At 43.4% G+C, this 16,711-nt stretch overlaps 1 protein-coding gene across 1 annotated transcript in view; it reads right to left on the reverse strand.

Annotated features, from left to right (window-relative positions):
- LOC311227983 (contactin-associated protein-like 5) overlaps positions 1-16,711 on the reverse strand; it is a gene marked incomplete at its 3' end in the record, with an annotated part of 332,216 nt that overhangs the window by 119,406 nt on the left and 196,099 nt on the right. The window contains exons 11-15 of the mRNA XM_084313868.1: positions 14,845-15,045; positions 12,011-12,167; positions 10,825-10,952; positions 10,443-10,613; positions 922-1,140 (exon numbers count right to left, since the gene is read on the reverse strand). Of these exons, the coding sequence (XP_084169994.1) occupies positions 922-1,140; positions 10,443-10,613; positions 10,825-10,952; positions 12,011-12,167; positions 14,845-15,045 (876 nt within the window). The remainder of the gene's footprint in view (positions 1-921; positions 1,141-10,442; positions 10,614-10,824; positions 10,953-12,010; positions 12,168-14,844; positions 15,046-16,711) is intronic.

The raw sequence follows: 16,711 nt of genomic DNA on the forward strand, positions 1-16,711 counted from the left end.
CCTAATACTGCCAATTGTATTAGTACGAACGACCAGCCAAGCTGGTAGCAATGCAGAGAGCTGGGCTCGAATCCAGCATCTCCTGCATTAGTGGCGAGCGCCTTGCCCACTGCGCCACTTAGCCGCCCTATTTGTTTTTAAATTAAGAGGTAAATGTTATATAGTTAGTGAGTAAAATGTATAATCTGCTATAAAGATAAGAATGAGTGTATTACTATTGTATTTCCGTATTGAGCTTGTTTTGGCCCATTTTTCCTGCACCCAAATCTGAATGCAGCTTATTTAATTATGGCTATAATATAACGTGCATTATGTACCTTTTTTCCTGTGGTCAATTAGTACTTTATTTAGGTTCTGATGCAACCGTGTTGGTTTCCGGGCTTGTAAGCGTGCCTGCTGTTGGGGTGACTCTTGATAAATAAAAAATATATAAATGCACTTCCTGTTGTAGTGCCGACTTCTCTATTGCTCAGCCCTTACGTTATTGATAGCTTTAAGCAACCCTCGTATGTGGCCTGTTGACGTCTCCAGCTGTAAACAAGGCAGGCATATTGTCGTGCTTTTTGACCATACTGTAGGTTCTATGAAATGATAACGCTCATATCCGGAGCCAATGAAATGCATTTGATTGATAGGTCATAGATGTGGCTGTGACAAGCTCATCTAGGCTATGAGAGACGGACTACTGTAGAGAAAAAGTTGTTTTTCATTGGATTCATGCCAACTTGTCAATCCTGTCGAGACATACCATTTATTACGCCAGGGCCACATTGTGCTTCCATTTGGACCGTATGACTCACCGGCTGCCATTATTACCACCAAGGAATAACATTTAATAAATGGATTACTGTTCAGAGTAGCCTAATTAATTCACTGTCTCTCCAGCGGGGGTTTCGCAAGGCTGCGGCCGGGGCTTCTTACCCACAAACAGCTGGCTGTTGAGCCTGAGGCGGAGGTGTCCGTCAGACGGGGCCTCTAGGAAGCGCAGGGGCAGTTGGTCCACCTGCAGGGAGGCCTCCTTCACGTTACGCTCTGCCCTCACGTAGTGCCACTGCCTGTCATTCAGGGGCATGTGGGACTTCACCGCGAGGACCGCCGGCCCGTTTCCCACTTCAAAGGAGAACGTCACCACGGAGGGAGCTGAGGGGGGAGGGTGGGTGGGGGGAGGTTGGGTGGGTGGGGAAAGGGTGGGTGGGTGGGAGTAGATGACAGTCAGGCCAGATTAAACGCGATACTCATTTTTTTTATGTTGTACTATATCATCCCGTGGGGCTGCAACGTGATACAATGATGCTGGGAAGGCTTGATGACCTGAATGGATTTATGGAAGGCCTCAGTTGACAGGTCGTCAATATTTCACAATGTCCCTCAGCTACAACAGCCCGCAGTAATACATTAAAGGCTCCAAATATCCGGAGAAAAGTGAAAACATCAACTGGCCTTCAGAGGAGCTTGCCAAGACTCACCGGTACAGTAACTGTGATGAAATACGCTATATTTGTCATATTTAAATCATATTAAGCATAATATACAGAGTCATAGACCATATTCACACAGCGGACATTTTGCTCTTATGTCAGCATGCTCAGGTTGGGATTCCTTGGTTGGGTGGAAAGAAATCCCAACCTGAACATGACATAAGAGCAAAAGGGTGTTTGTTACCTTCACTTTCCGGCTGTCGTCTAATCTCTGCCACCTACTGCACAACAGGTGTTATTGTGACGTTATTGCTGAAAGTGGCAAGACAATGACACCCGGTGTTGTGCGACAGCTCTTTCAGAACAGCAATCCAGGTGTGGGATAATTGCTAGGCCCCCTCGTCCTAGTTAATTGTCACCTGGGCATGTTTCTATCGCCTCCTTAATTTCAGATGTGATCATTTTCACCCCCTTCCAGTCCATGACGTGTTCTTCCCTCTTACACTGGTCTGACGTCGCTGATTTTAGATATTCCTTACCAGCGTGGTGTTTCTTTGTGCAGGTATGTGCTCCAGGTGTCTCCTTTTTCACATTATTTCTGGTGTTCCTTTTTTTTTTTTTTATATATCCACTTTTTCTCCCATTTTTCTATGTTTTCTCCCATCCCAATTTCGTATCATCCAATTCAACCCTCCCCTGTCACGAACGCTGTTTCTTGCCTCCCACAAGCCGGCTGCAATGTGGACTAAGTCATACATAGCACAAGTCCCCTCCGGTACTTGAGGTAACAGCAGTCGCATCTTTTCACCTGCGCAGCTCGATCTCTCAGTGGCGAGGAGTAACGCGTGGGAGGCTCACGCTGCCCCTGACACTGCCTGATTCTACTGCGCAGGCGCACCAACCGACCTGTAGGAGTCGCTGTCCACAACGCCCGATCCCCACCCTTCAGTTTCCCTCCCCGTAATACGGCCAATGTGTATTACTGTGGACGACCAGCTAAACTGAATGCAAATGTGGAGCGCTGGGCTCGAACAGGCGAGCCCAGCGTCTCCAGATTTCGTGGCGAGCGCCTTGCCCACTACGCCACGTAGCCGCCCGGGTGTTCCTTTTTTTTTAATGTGCCAAAGGCTCAACCCGTCTCTCCGATGTAGGTTCTGTTACGTGACAGGCGTGGGATTTCATAAATCATGTCACATTTATTAGGTTTTGTTACACGAAAGGCGTGGGATTTCATGAAGCATGTCACATTTATTAGGTTTTGTTACAGTACACGAATGTCGTGGGATTTCATAAAGCATGTCACATTTATTAAGTTTTGTTACAGTACATGAAAGGCGTGGGATTTCATAAAGCATGTCACATTTATTAGGTTTTGTTACAGTACATGAAAGGTGGGATTTCATAAAGCATGTCACATTTATTAGGTTTTGTTACAGTACATGAAAGGCGTGGGATTTCATAAAGCATGTCACATTTATTAGGTTTTGTTACAGTACATGAAAGGTGTGGGATTTCATAAAGCATTTCACATATTTCTCCTCTGCGTCAGTCCTGTCATTGGGATGTATGAGCAGCTGGTGTAGTTTGCTGTCAGGCTTCACCGTGGTGTAATGTGATGTGTTGTCATTACCCTCTCGGTGTGTTCTGTAAAACCACACACGTAGTAGTGGAAGAGTGGCTGCACCTTTTCTTTTCCATTTTGTCCTTGGCCTCGTTTGTTTGGACGTCGTATTTTGTCAATGGGTGAGAGCGCTTCTGATGTGTTTCTTCTCCTCTCGTCTGTCCTCAGAATCGCTCGAATAAACTCCAGGCGGCTGACGGTTTATGGGCTGTGTGACATTCTGATGTCCATAACAGGTGCCCGGTCTGTATGAGTAGGTGTCCTGTGAACCTTCGGTTTTATGCCTCCGTCTTCCCTATGTTCAACTTTTATGTCAAGGAAAGTGATGGATTTATTTTCTCCATCGTCATGTGTGAATTTGATGTTGCTTGTGCGCGGTGTGTCGAGCTTAGTTGGCCAGTAGGTTCCTGTGTGTGTCCTGCTCTGACCTTCACATACCTTTTCCAGAAGGATAGTCCCCATTGTTTGAAGGTGGTACAGTTGATACTGTATAGCTTTTGTGGAATTTCCTTTCAAGGCCACCTCCCTCCCCCCTGTACCCTCCTTTCCTCGCGAATCACCTGGTCATCCCTCCCCGCCCATTCCTTCCAGATGGCGTAAAAGATGATCCCACAGATTGGAGGTGGGTGCTTGACCCATTCTCCTGGCCAGAGAAAGTCATGTTCTCTACCAAACTCCTAACCTAAATTGTATTTGATTAGCCATGTTTTAACAATACATTTGTATCAACCATGAATATTTGACCACACACCTGATTCATCTCTCTGGTTCCACCACACAACCCCCATGAAAATGCTTCTATTTGTCTATAGAAGTTTCCTCTAAATGAAGTAAAGATGATGTCCTCAACTATTAGTATTGTACTTTTGTACAGAGTCCTATCAGATTTAAGAGGATCACGTCCAACGCTAAAAGTGGCAAACAAACAAATGACATCATGAGTCACGAGTTCTATCTCATCTGTTTCTAATTTCATGTTAATTCAATATCTTTCCAATTTAGTTTGGGTTTTTTGCAATCGGTTGAGGCCTATGAGAGGTTTTAATATCTCAATTAGTGCCTTTGATAAGTTGTAGTAACTGCGCCTACGCTATCAACTAGGCGAGTGACTGCTTTATGGATTTTGGGGCATGCAATACATCCATTGAGTAATTCTGCCCTTGGGTATTACATGGTCAGACGAGTCTTGATCAATATTTTCCTCATTTAACAGGGGTTTTAGCAGGAGTCTCTCTCTCTTCTCCTCCGTTGGATCGCTCTCTAGGACTTTGTACAAGTTTGTGTCTTCCAACGTGATTTTATTTTGGGGGGCCTAGTGTGGAACGCTGTTCTAAAAGAGACGTCAAATAACAACAGACGTGCGGTCTTGCCACTTCAGGGGAACACAGCCATACAACCAAGCTGATGGCATACGTCACAATAACATCTGTGATGCTTCTGAAGAAGGTGTTAGAGATTACAGCCAAAACGGCATAAAAAACAACAAAAGAGTATTAGTAGTCTGAATAAACAGTTATTTATAGTATCTTAAAGGCACTATAGGAGTATTTTCACATCACACATCATTGTAATTTCAACAACCATACCTTGGCAGGATTACTGCATATACACATTGAGACTGATGAGGATGAAAGACAATTGACGAGGCCGCAACGAGTCCATTGATTATCCTCCGTTTTGTATTGATATTGTGTGTCGCAGGGTTGGAGTCACAGGAGTTCCGCTGAAGGCAAAGGAACCGCGCAAAGGAAGCTTTTGCGAACAAAACTCATGTTCTTATGTACCCGTTGCTATTGTATGTACATATTTGTGTTTTATTACACATATATGTACATACATACCAACTATTTTGCCTGTTTTATTCTCCACCCATCGATCATCCATAGCAACACTACTATCACCGACATCCAAGAAGGGGGATCTCCCGTTGAACGGCCCTTCTAAGGTTTCTCTCCTCCAAATTGCCTGTGGTGCTTTTTTCCTATTGCTAGGTTTTTAGTGAGTTTTCCTTACCTTCGCTGGGGTATGTCTGGGAGTTTTGATTTTATTTATTTGACATTTATTTTGGATTTCATGGTGGGTTTTTTGTTCTAGATTTATTGTGATGTTTCTTCTTGACTTGTTTAAAGAAGACTTGTCCGGCCCATGGGGATATTAACTTGTGATTACGAATACATTTTATTTGATTTTGATTTGAACTCGCTTCATCAACAAGAATAACTCCACGCTCACCGTTAGCAAGGGCTGTGCACCCTCTCCTCTCATCATCGAAACAAATCTGGAACAAGTGGCCAAATCGGGAAGAGACAGAATTATCATGATAATTAGGCTACTAATTGTTTCGCCTATGGTCTCATTTGATTACTGTAATTATAGCAATGTATCACAACCGATCTGAATATTTCTTTAGAAAATTCTCTTTGTAGTAGCTTTAAATCAAGACTAGATGAAACCTTTCCAATTAATAAAATGACACAGTTTGTAAACACCTAAATTGATATATATATATATATATCTTACCAGCCTCTCCGGAAACTAGAAATACAATATTACACGCATAAGCAAAATGCAGAGGGGAAAGCTTCACTCATCCTCATGGTGTTTACAAACGAATACATCATGAATAAATCATATCAATGTAGAGCAATGACACCAATATTGCCTCTTCAACCCCCCGTGAAATGTCACTGCTTTACATTATACAGCCTGCATGGACATTCAAGATGTACTGTACCTGTAACAATAATAATATAACTTATAATTCTACTGAGATTTTAGATTTTTGTACATCCACTTCTTAGATATTCAGTTAGGATCTCGTTAAAGAAACAATGAAAAGCGTATTCACAGGCATCCCTCTCTGCCACAACACAAGATAGCACTCAACGATATACATAAAACATACAACATACCACTCACAATACAAACAAAAACAGCAATGCCAAGAATACAATAAGGTTCACAAGGTCTAGATCACACGCACGCACGCACGCACGCACGCACGCACGCACGCACGCACGCACGCACGCACACACACACACACACACACACACACACACACACACACACACACACACACACACACACACACACACACACACACACACACACACACACACACACACACACACACACACACACACACACACACACACACACACACACACACACACACACACACACACACACACACACACACACACACACACACACACACACACACACACACACCAGAATCTACATTACATTCAAGTTTAAAGTGCTTAAGGTTAGGTGTGTATGTACATGTACGAAATGTGTGCATAATATAGTCAAATTTTGTTTACACCCATGTCTGCTTTGTATTTAGCAGTCTTTGAAGCGTGGGGTTCTGGTGCGGTAGACCTACAGTACCTCCTACCTGATGGCAGGGGTGAACACTGTGGGCTGGTGGGAGGAATCTCCAGGGATATTCTGTGCTCTGCTAAGACTAGGGATGGGCGTGAGTAATCAATTCCCTTGATTACTCGCCGTTACAAGGGAACTTGAGTGGTTTACATTTCTGTTTGTGTGTATATATTTGAAAATGTTTTCACATGTATGTGTACATATTTGAAAATATTTTCACATGTATGTAAAGGCAATTTGTTGTCTCCATTAAAAATAATTAATTCGAAAAGAAAATTTGGCAGTGTGGTCGCGCCGTTGCACTGAGCTTGGGAAAATCAAAGAGAGAGAGAGAGAGAAAAATTAGAGAAATGTAGCCTGCAGTTATATGTTGTTGAGCCAAGAAATGTATGTTGTATGGAATGTGTATGGAAGAATTTAACTGTACAAACAAGTGTTTACCTAACTGAGTTACTATCATGATCAAAAGGATGGCTTTGTGTTCATCAAACGGTGGACGTCTTGTAGCCTAGTGATTCTCCCACAGTGTTAGCCTTCTGTGCCTTAGGTCTGTCTAAGGATTTGTTTTGCCGACTATGTAATACATTTTATTAAATCTTTTGGGATAATTCCATTTGGGCTGTGTGGGGTACTTAATGTCTGATTTAAGTTAAAGAATATTTAACGAAAATTCTCTTTGTAGCATCTTTAAATCAAGACTAGATGAAACCTTTCAAATTAATAAAATGACATTTTTTGTAAACACCTAAATGGATATATATATTCTTCTGTCTTACCAACCTCTCCGGAAACTATAAAATACAATATTACATGCATAAGCAAAATGCAGAGGGGAAAGCTTCACTCATCCTCATGGTGTTTACAAACGAATACATCATGATTGAATAAATCATATCAATAGAGCAATGACACCAATATTGCCTCTTCAACCCCCCCCCCGTGAAATGTCACTGCTTTACATTATACAGCCTGCATGGACATTCAAGATGTACTGTACCTGTAAACAATAATAATATAACTTATAATTCTACTGAGATTTTTGATCGTCGCTTCCTTGTACATCCACTTATTTTTTTTTTAAACTTAAATTTTTTTATTTGCAGTTTTAGTTTTAGTTTACAAACATACATCAGACAATACATTCAAATAACAGAAATAATAAAGAAATATCCCCATCCTCCCGCCATCCACCCCGAGAGATAGGGCTCCCCCTGTACATCCACTTCTTAGATATTCCGTTAGGATCTCGTTAAAGAAACAATGAAAAGCGTATTCACAGGCATCCTTGATTTTTAATGTCTGATTTTTAAGTTAAATCAGACATTAAGCACCCCCGACAGCCCAAATGGAATGATAATAAAAAAAAATATATATTCTAATAATAATTATTAAATATATATATATTTTTTTGCATTCGACTGAGAGATTGGCAGTCGACTATGGCTCCTTTCGATCGATTAGTAGACTATTCGACTAGTTGAGGTCAGCCCTAGTGTGCCTGATGAAGATGAATGAATGAATGAATGAAAACTTTATTTAACAGATTGCAGAATGGGTACAATACAGTACGGCTCAATACACACAATTGTTAAAGGGATGCAGACCTGAAAAAGACGTTTGTCTTGTTTCCATCAGGGTCCCCCTGATGCGGCCCATACGGACAGGATGGGGTGTGTTTTTGTCGGCTGTCAGATTGTGTGGATTGTCGGTGCGGCGTGTGTCTCCTGTGTGACATCAGTGACTGGATCGTAGACAGCAGACCTGCCATGGGCTTACAGCGGGAAAGTTCTTCGGTACTCTGAGTAACTTCTAATTAGGCTAAAGGCTTCAAGTCGATACGATAAGCATTAAACGCTGAGTATAAAACGTGTTTGTTAGTTGTGAATAAATTCCTTTTTTTTTCCTATTTTTCTATTTTTCTCCCATCCCAATTTCGTGATTCCAATTCTTCCCTCCCCTGTCTTGAATGTTGCTAGACTATGCCTCCCACTGGTCAGCTGTAGTGAGGATAGAAGCCTTGCATCACGTGTCCCCTCCGGTACACGAGGAGGCAGCCTGTCGCATCTTTTCACCAGACAGCTCGAACTCTCAGTGGCGAGGAGTAACGCGTGGGAGGCTCACGCTGCCCCCGATACTTCCTGTTTCTGCTGTACAGGCGTCACCCAACCGACCTGTAGGAGTCGCTGTCCACAACGTCCAATCCCCACCCACCGGCTTTCCCACCCTCTAACACTGCCAATTGTGTTAGTATGGCGACCGGCAAGCCGGTAGCAACACCGAGAGCTGGGCTCGATACCAGTGTTGTGAATAAATTCCTAATATCAAATGATAACTGTGACGGGTATATTTCTGTGCATTGCTATTGCTGCTCACATGCTCTTTAAGATGCGCTCTACAAATAGATTTCCCTCCACGAGTAATCGATCACCCCTCCAGTAATTAATGCGATCACTTGATCTGGGACAAAAAATGACATCGCTAGCTAAGACAGCGGCTAAATACAGTCTATGGGTGGGAGGAATGTAGTGATATTTTGTGCTATGCTAAGACAACGGCTAAATGCAGTCTATAGGCGGCACGGTGGTGTAGTGGTTAACACTGTCGCCTCACAGCTAGAAGGTCCAGGGTTCGATTCCCGCTTGGGAACCAGGTCGCCGCGTTGCCAGGTACCCAGGTGGGGTATCTACCTTTCTGTGTGGAGTTTGCATGTTCTCCCCCATGCTCGCAAGGGTTTCCCCTCCAGAATATAAACCCAATGGAAAAACATGCAGAACAGATCGCTAACGCTGCCTGTCACGTCCCTGATGAAGACGGACAGGAGCACTTGGATCGGCCCCCGGGTGCAGCCCCACGCCGCAGCCCATGTCTGCTCCTGGCAGCCCTTGGGGGGAAGGACGACGGGATGGGTCAAGCGCAGAGACGGAATTTAATCGGCGACCCAAAAAATTGCATGTGTGTTCCTGTGTGTGCCGCCCATCGCATGTGTGTGTTGCTGCATGATGACATTGTCAATTTGACTTCTTCAAAGTCCAGTTTAATGGGTGGGAGGAATGTAGTGATATGTTGTGCTCTGCTACATGTAAGACAATGGCAGATATACATGTAGTCTATGGGTGGGATGAATGTAGTGATATTTTGTGCTCTGCTAAGACAACGGCAAGTATAAATGCAGTCTATGGATGGGAGGAATGTAGTGATATTTTGCGTTCTGCTAAGACAACGGCAGTTATAAATACAGTCTATGGGTGGGGGGAATATAGTGATATTTTGTGCTCTGCTAAGACAACGGCAGGTATAAATACAGTATATGATTGGGTGGGAGGTGAGAGGCAGTAAGTGTCTGAGCAGGCGTCACAATATTTTTTTTTTTTTATAATTGCAAAAGTGCAAACAATACAAATCAACCAAGGTGTCAGTACTGAGTCTAAATCTCCTGAGTCTCCTCAGAAAATAGAGACACTGTTCTGCTGATTACATGGTTTGAAAGATAAATTATCATTTGCTTGTCAGGCTCTGTCTGACAGCTTGATAATAGCCTTTCACTGTGCAAGACTGACAGATACAGTCTTCATTTCAATCTAAAATAAAGAGCTTGAAACATCTCTGACAGATGTTATAGTCGGTGTGGCCATTTGCATGTGTGTGTGTGTGTATGTGTGTGTGTGCATGTGTGTGTGTGCGTGTGTGTGTGTGCGTGTGTATGTGTGCGTGTGTGTGTGTGTGTGCGTGTGTGTGTGTGTGTGTGTGTGTGTGTGTGTGCGTGTGCATGTGTATGTGTGTGTGTGTGTGCGTGTATGTGTGTGTGTATGTGTGTGTGTGCATGTGTATGTGTGTGTGTGTGTGTGTGTGTGCATGTGCGTGTAGTAAGTACAGTATGACTGTTCTTTTGAGACACTTTTAGTGTGCATGTCAATCTGAACCCTGTGCATGTCAGTCAATCAAATCCGACCGCCGCGTCATTTGTGAAACGCAGACAGCTGCTCACTGTGAGTCCTGGGTGTCTGAACGTTACTCACAGCTGAGCTCCAGTCGGATGTAGTCCTTGAAGCCCAGGTTCTCCAGGAACACTCCTGAGGGGGCGCTGGTCTTAAAGTAGAAGGAGATGTCAGAGCCCAGCTCTGCCTGCAGGGTGGGAAAGTGGAGGAAGGACACCTCCTGGTAGAAGGATGCTGCGTTCCACGTAGACTCTGAAAGAAAGGGATATTTGAATGAGGGAACAAAAGAAAGATGGAACGGAGAGGGAGATGGTTGAAGCATCTCTCCAGTGAGCGAGTGTCACGCTGCTCACCGGGAGAAAAGAAAAGACAAGATCGCTAGATTGCAAAGGGAGCGTTATCATCATGCCTGGGGCATCAAAGACACCATTTGCAGCCAAAAAAAACAGACGAGATCACCTACTGTCTCCGTAACAACGCAGAGGACCGACCCGGTAGACGGCCTCGGAGCCAGTCCTGTTGGTGTCTCCGATCACAATCCGGCTCACTGGCAGGTGGTCTTTGTAGGAGAGGACTCCTGTGTCATTAGCCCTGGGATTTAAACAAATAAATAAATGGTCTCACTTTCAGAGTACAGTTAAAAGGAATCCATTCCTCCACATTAACTGGAACACAGTGTAAACACATTAAAAAGCCAGCGATCTATCACAGTGCGGACAACTGCCTCTGGTAATATGCAAATTGAGCTCCCCCAGTGCAGAATCTCATTGCCAACTCCCTGAAGTCAGGATTAACATAGCGCGTGCAAAGATATTTTGAACATGTAATAGATAATATTGTGATAGGATCTTTATTCAATGCTTGGATCTTCATTCAGTGTGATCATAATTCCAATATGGGTGTACAATCAATCATTTGTGCAGCCAACAATGTATTGTGAATACACCTTGTCTTATAAAGGCACACTTCGCCAAAAAACAATGCTGATCTATTTTGCACATGATCTCACATACATAAAAAAATAAAAATAAAAATATTTTGCACACATTAATTTACTGTAGTTTGGCAGTTTGAATATATACATTATTAATATTAATTAATATTATTAATAAATGATTAATATAGTTAATTACAGTACCATAACATTATTTAGATGAAAATATAGCAATACCTTATAATTTCATAGTGCTGTAATTAACACAACACAAGGATTCAATGTCCCTGATGAGATCACTGGTGGCCAGATTCAAACAAATGTATCCTCAATAACTGTGAAATTAAATGAATGTGTGCAAAACTGTGTTTTTGGATGTGTGCGAGTACCCCTTTAAGTTTTATGTCCGGAGGAATTTTGGCAACATGAGATTTATTATTACCACAATAGATTAAGACTTATTGTTGCAGACAATATACTAAACCTTAAGAACTAAATCCTACATTAGAATATATTAGATAGGACATGCAAAACCCTGGTTATGAAGTCTCTAGGTGCATTACTAATGGATAAATAAATAAAATCAGAATATAGATTTAAAAAGCTTATTTTAATGCACTGTGAATGCTGAGCTCTTTTGAATTACCATAATTCATATATCTGAATATATTGCTGAACGTGAATATTCATTTTGGATTTGGAAGTGCTTCATTACCATGTGTCTGTGTCGGCGTCACAGTTGCAGAAGTAGTTCATGTCCATGCAGTTCTCCTCCAGGCTGCAGGAGCACTGCTGGACCCCAGGCAGAAAGCCTCCCCAGTAGGTGCGTCGCTCTCCGCCCTGGTCCAGCCACCAAGACAGGGGGGTACCATCTACATCAGAGCAGAACAGAGGGCTCAGAATAATGTGTCCTGGTCCAGCCACCAAGACACATCAGAACAGAACAGAACAGAACAGGACAGGACAGGACAGGACAGGACAGAACAGGACAGGACAGGACAGGACAGGACAGGACAGGACAGGACAGGACAGGACAGGACAGGACAGGACAGGACAGGACAGGACAGGACAGGACAGGACAGGACAGGACAGGACAGGACAGGACAGGACAGGACAGAATAATGTGTCCTGATCCAGTCACCAAGACAGGGGGGTACCATCTACAGCCACAAGGCATCGGTCACATCAGAACAGAACAGAACAGAACATTGTTACTCAGCTGATAGAGTTGTACCCTTCTTGCTTACAAAACGTGTAAGTCGCTTTGGATAAAAGCGTCAGCTAAATGACTAAATGTAAATGTACCGTACCTACTGTACCTCGAGCTTCTGTTCACTTTCACCGCCTTTTTCGCAGAACGAGCGCGGTGGGCATAATCGGGACTCACAGCGCGGCCGAGCTATTGACATCCCATGACACGGTGTCTGTCGGCGTCAACGAGGCCTCGGTGATGCCAGTGGGATGCGACTCATTAACCCCTCCCCGGTCATATCTAAGTGGCCCTGCCACTCTCATCTGTCACACAGCGTGGCGTTATGCGTTATGGGAAAGCCCCAGCTAGAGGCGGGGAGCAGCTTCTTACATCTGACGTTAACCACACCGTACTGTACATGATCAAAGCCACCGCCGCCACCAAACATAGAGAACGGAGGCACGTCTTTCCATCTCTAGTTGTTCGACTGAGCTCTTGATACTTGGGCTACATCGAGACAACAGGGAATGAGTGAAAAACATTAGATTCACTGTATTCCGTGGCTGTAAAAGGTTTGTTTACGTTGAACATGTTTGTAAAACACCGGAGTAAAAACGGACCTATGTAAATTTCTATTTTACAATAGATTATGCACATAGTGTACTTTCCACCAAAGGAAAAAAAATTCAATCAGGGCTTTCTGTTACACACGTTTCATACGGTGTGGGATTTGGAACAAATTACTTTGTGGAAGCTGTTAATTCATGCTATGAAGTATGAATTCTGTATTCTGTATTTTTGTATGACAACTAAGTATATCAAAGCAGGGTAGCCGGACCAGCACTCACAGGTTCAATGTTTTTTAATGGCAGCCTGAATAAAAAGCAGACATGTTTCGGACAATGTCCTTCTTCAGTGGTATGGCTAGCGTATGGCTAGTATGGCTAGTGGTATGGCTAGCCATACCACTGAAGAAGGACATTGTCCGAAACATGTCTGCTTTTTATTCAGGCTGCCATTAAAAAACATTGAACCTGTGAGTGCTGGTCCGGCTACCCTGCTTTGATATACTGAACTTTATGGGATTACAGCACCCAGTGTGAGAACTTGTGAGCGCGGTCTAACTTGACTGTATGACAACTAATAAAGAAACTTGAAACTTGACACAATTGTTAACTTCATCAACAGGGAGCATACTGTTTCCGCGGTCACGGGCCAGGAAGAGCAAGGCACCCGATGACGTTGTTGTCATTAGCCGGATGACACCAACGCGGTATAAGACGGAAATGAAATAAGCATTGCTAATGTTAATTACTTGTTCCATGTCATGTTTAGTTAGCCACTTGCATTGGCTCTACTCAAACAAACACTACTTAATTTCCATCCTTAATTAATCCAATAGCAAAAATTAAACATTGTATCAAATTATACTTGTAATTAAAACAAATTCACGACAATGCAAAGAGGACACACTTTGCCGTACGCGACGTGGATGATTTAACAGCTGTTGTTGTTTTCATTAAAGATTATTTTCACGGTACTGCTCTGTTTGGTTGACATGCGGCGGAGAAGCGCGCGACAAAGGTTGAGGAGCCAGACTTGAACCGCTAACATCGCAGTGCGCGGGATATGCCTTGAAACACATTACGGAGTCGAGCAGCCACCCACTGTGCTGTCAGGACTCGCCTTGAACACATGTAATATCCTTTCCATCCCCCCGTAGCTTGGTTGTGTATCCTTAATGAAAATATGCTCAATAATTAATTGTAATCTAATGTAAAGTGTGACATGTGCGTCGAATAGGGGCGATTTGCAGGAATCGACATGCTCCGCCCGCAGTATGACCGATCAGAGATCGGGGGGCCGTTGACATTTGTTCCGAAGGAGATATCTGTATCGAGTAACAAAGGCAATCAGATAAGCAATTCATGCCGTAACACGATGGTGCTCTGAGAGCTCATAACGCAGCTTGTTTTCTGTCTCTCTTTGATCCGATGTGATAATGAACTTGTTTGTTTGCGCACACATGGCACCTTGGGAATGTGGGAATTCGGGACTTCATGAATCTTTCATGATTTAGGAGCAAGTGCGGGATGTCGGGGACACCACTCACTCCCAAAGCAATTCAAGATGAATGCACACAGGCGAGATTGGAGATCGCCTTTCAAGTCATCGTAGGGAAAAAAAATAATAATAATGAGAATAGCTGTGTGGAGGAGCAGTTTATGTATTCACCCACTCGGGTCAGAATCAGGTTCACTCTCGGAATATCACAAATGGGTCAGTGGGCGGGTTATTAAGGTGTGATGTTTATAGAAAAGAAGAATAAAAATAACACTCTGAACCAACTAGCTCACCCCTGATGTTGAAGAGGCGGGACTTCCTGCAGCTGTAAGCCACTTCCTGTTGACACTTCTCAGACCCTGTCACGACGGCGCGCAGTTGGTCGGCGGAGGCGCTGTAGTTGAACCCCATGACGTAGGGCCTCTGGAGGGACGAGCCTTGGACTCTCACCGGAGCCGTGCTGTTGTGGCTCACAATGGTCCACACCTTCTCATCTAAACACAGAGCACGTCCCAACGTGGAAGACCGACTTGGATCAGGTGGAACATTATGGGGTAACAACACCTCGTTTTGCCGTACTGGTTATTAACAACCAGGTAAATACCGGTAACACCGGTAAACCGCTGTAAATAAGTAGGTAAATGCCTAGAAACTACAACTACTTACAGACACCTCTGGGATTACCAGTTTAAGTAACTACACTGTAGTTGTCATAATTATGTTTAGGGTGGCAACATGCCAAACATGTGACAACTACACAGAGACAATCTGACAATATTGTACAGTATATTAAATACATAATGACAGTTGGATGAGAGGTCATTACATTTAATTAAATTAAATTCAAACCTTTATTTATTCTCAATGTCGTCGAGACTTAGACATTTCAATGCATACATTTTTTATAATATAATAATAATAAATAATAACTATCTATATAGCATCACCCTTCACACATGGGCCGCAGCCCAAAGTGCCCCACAGCAGCAAGTATGCACAAAATGAACATAGGCATAAAATCAGCATAGAGTCGACAGAATAAAAACAATGAATAAAAAGCACAGGGCAATAGTCTTGCCGTGTGGGAACTCGACTAAGATTTCAAGTACATTCTTCCTGCAAAGGGTTAAACAGCTTGCGTGATTAATTGAGGTGAGGAACTCCAATTCATTTCCATCCCCCGCTTAGTATGTATTATGGGTATTTTGTGTTTACCTTAGCCTAAGAGAAAATCCCACTTCACTTTGTGATTATACACATCCTAGTTTGTCAAGCTGAGAGTTATTTACATCTCTAATGGGTTCTTTAATTGAGGTCAACCTAAGGCATCGCTACAGAAAAATCATTAGGATTTGCAAGGCGGAAAGGGAGAACACAAATGCCGCATTTCGATTGTCAGAGGAACCTGAGGAACCTTCTATAAAAGGAACCTTTCGGGACCACCAACAGTTCTGAGATGGGGTTCTTGTTTCTGCTCCCACAGTACTTCAAGAACTGCAGAGGTTGGCGTGGAAGCGGCGACATAAAGCGAGGCAGATATCCCGCCTACGTCGTTTGGCACGCCACTCATAATTGTGTTCTTCGTTATTTTCTAACTATTTTGTGAATATGAGATAAATACTGATTTAGGGCCTGTACCTCATCCATATGAAGATAAGTATATGTCATTATATCGTGTGTGTGTGTGAATAAATTCATTCAAATCTATTTATTCTCTCTCCCCCTCTCTCTGTGTGTGTGTGTGTGTGTGCGTGTGTGTGTGTGTGTGTGCGTGCGCGTGCGTGCGTGTGTGTGTGTAATGTTTCACACTAAAGTCAGAGTGAAATCCCCCCGATTTGTACAAGTGATGGCTTATCTTGAAAGTATGAACCTGTACTTTCATATCATGCCGTCGTCGTCGTCGTCCCCCCCCCCCCCCCCCCCCCCCCCTGTTTACCATGGAAAAAAATTTGGAACCCGTGAGCTTGGTTTGACAGTGCGGTTCGCCAACGCTCTTACAGTGGGGGGAAAACGGGTCAACAGTGATCCGGTGCTAGACTGTGATAACTTCACTGTTCAATTAACCTCTAGGAAGGACGTGGCGGCGGTGAGATGTGACAGCTAATTAATGGACATTGTCTCAAGTGCGCCAGCGGTGAACCTCCCTCCGTTCACCGTATT

This window comes from Notolepis coatsorum, assembly GCF_963971535.1.
Source record: "Notolepis coatsorum genome assembly, chromosome: 5".
Taxonomy (NCBI): Eukaryota; Metazoa; Chordata; class Actinopteri; order Aulopiformes; family Paralepididae; genus Notolepis; species Notolepis coatsorum.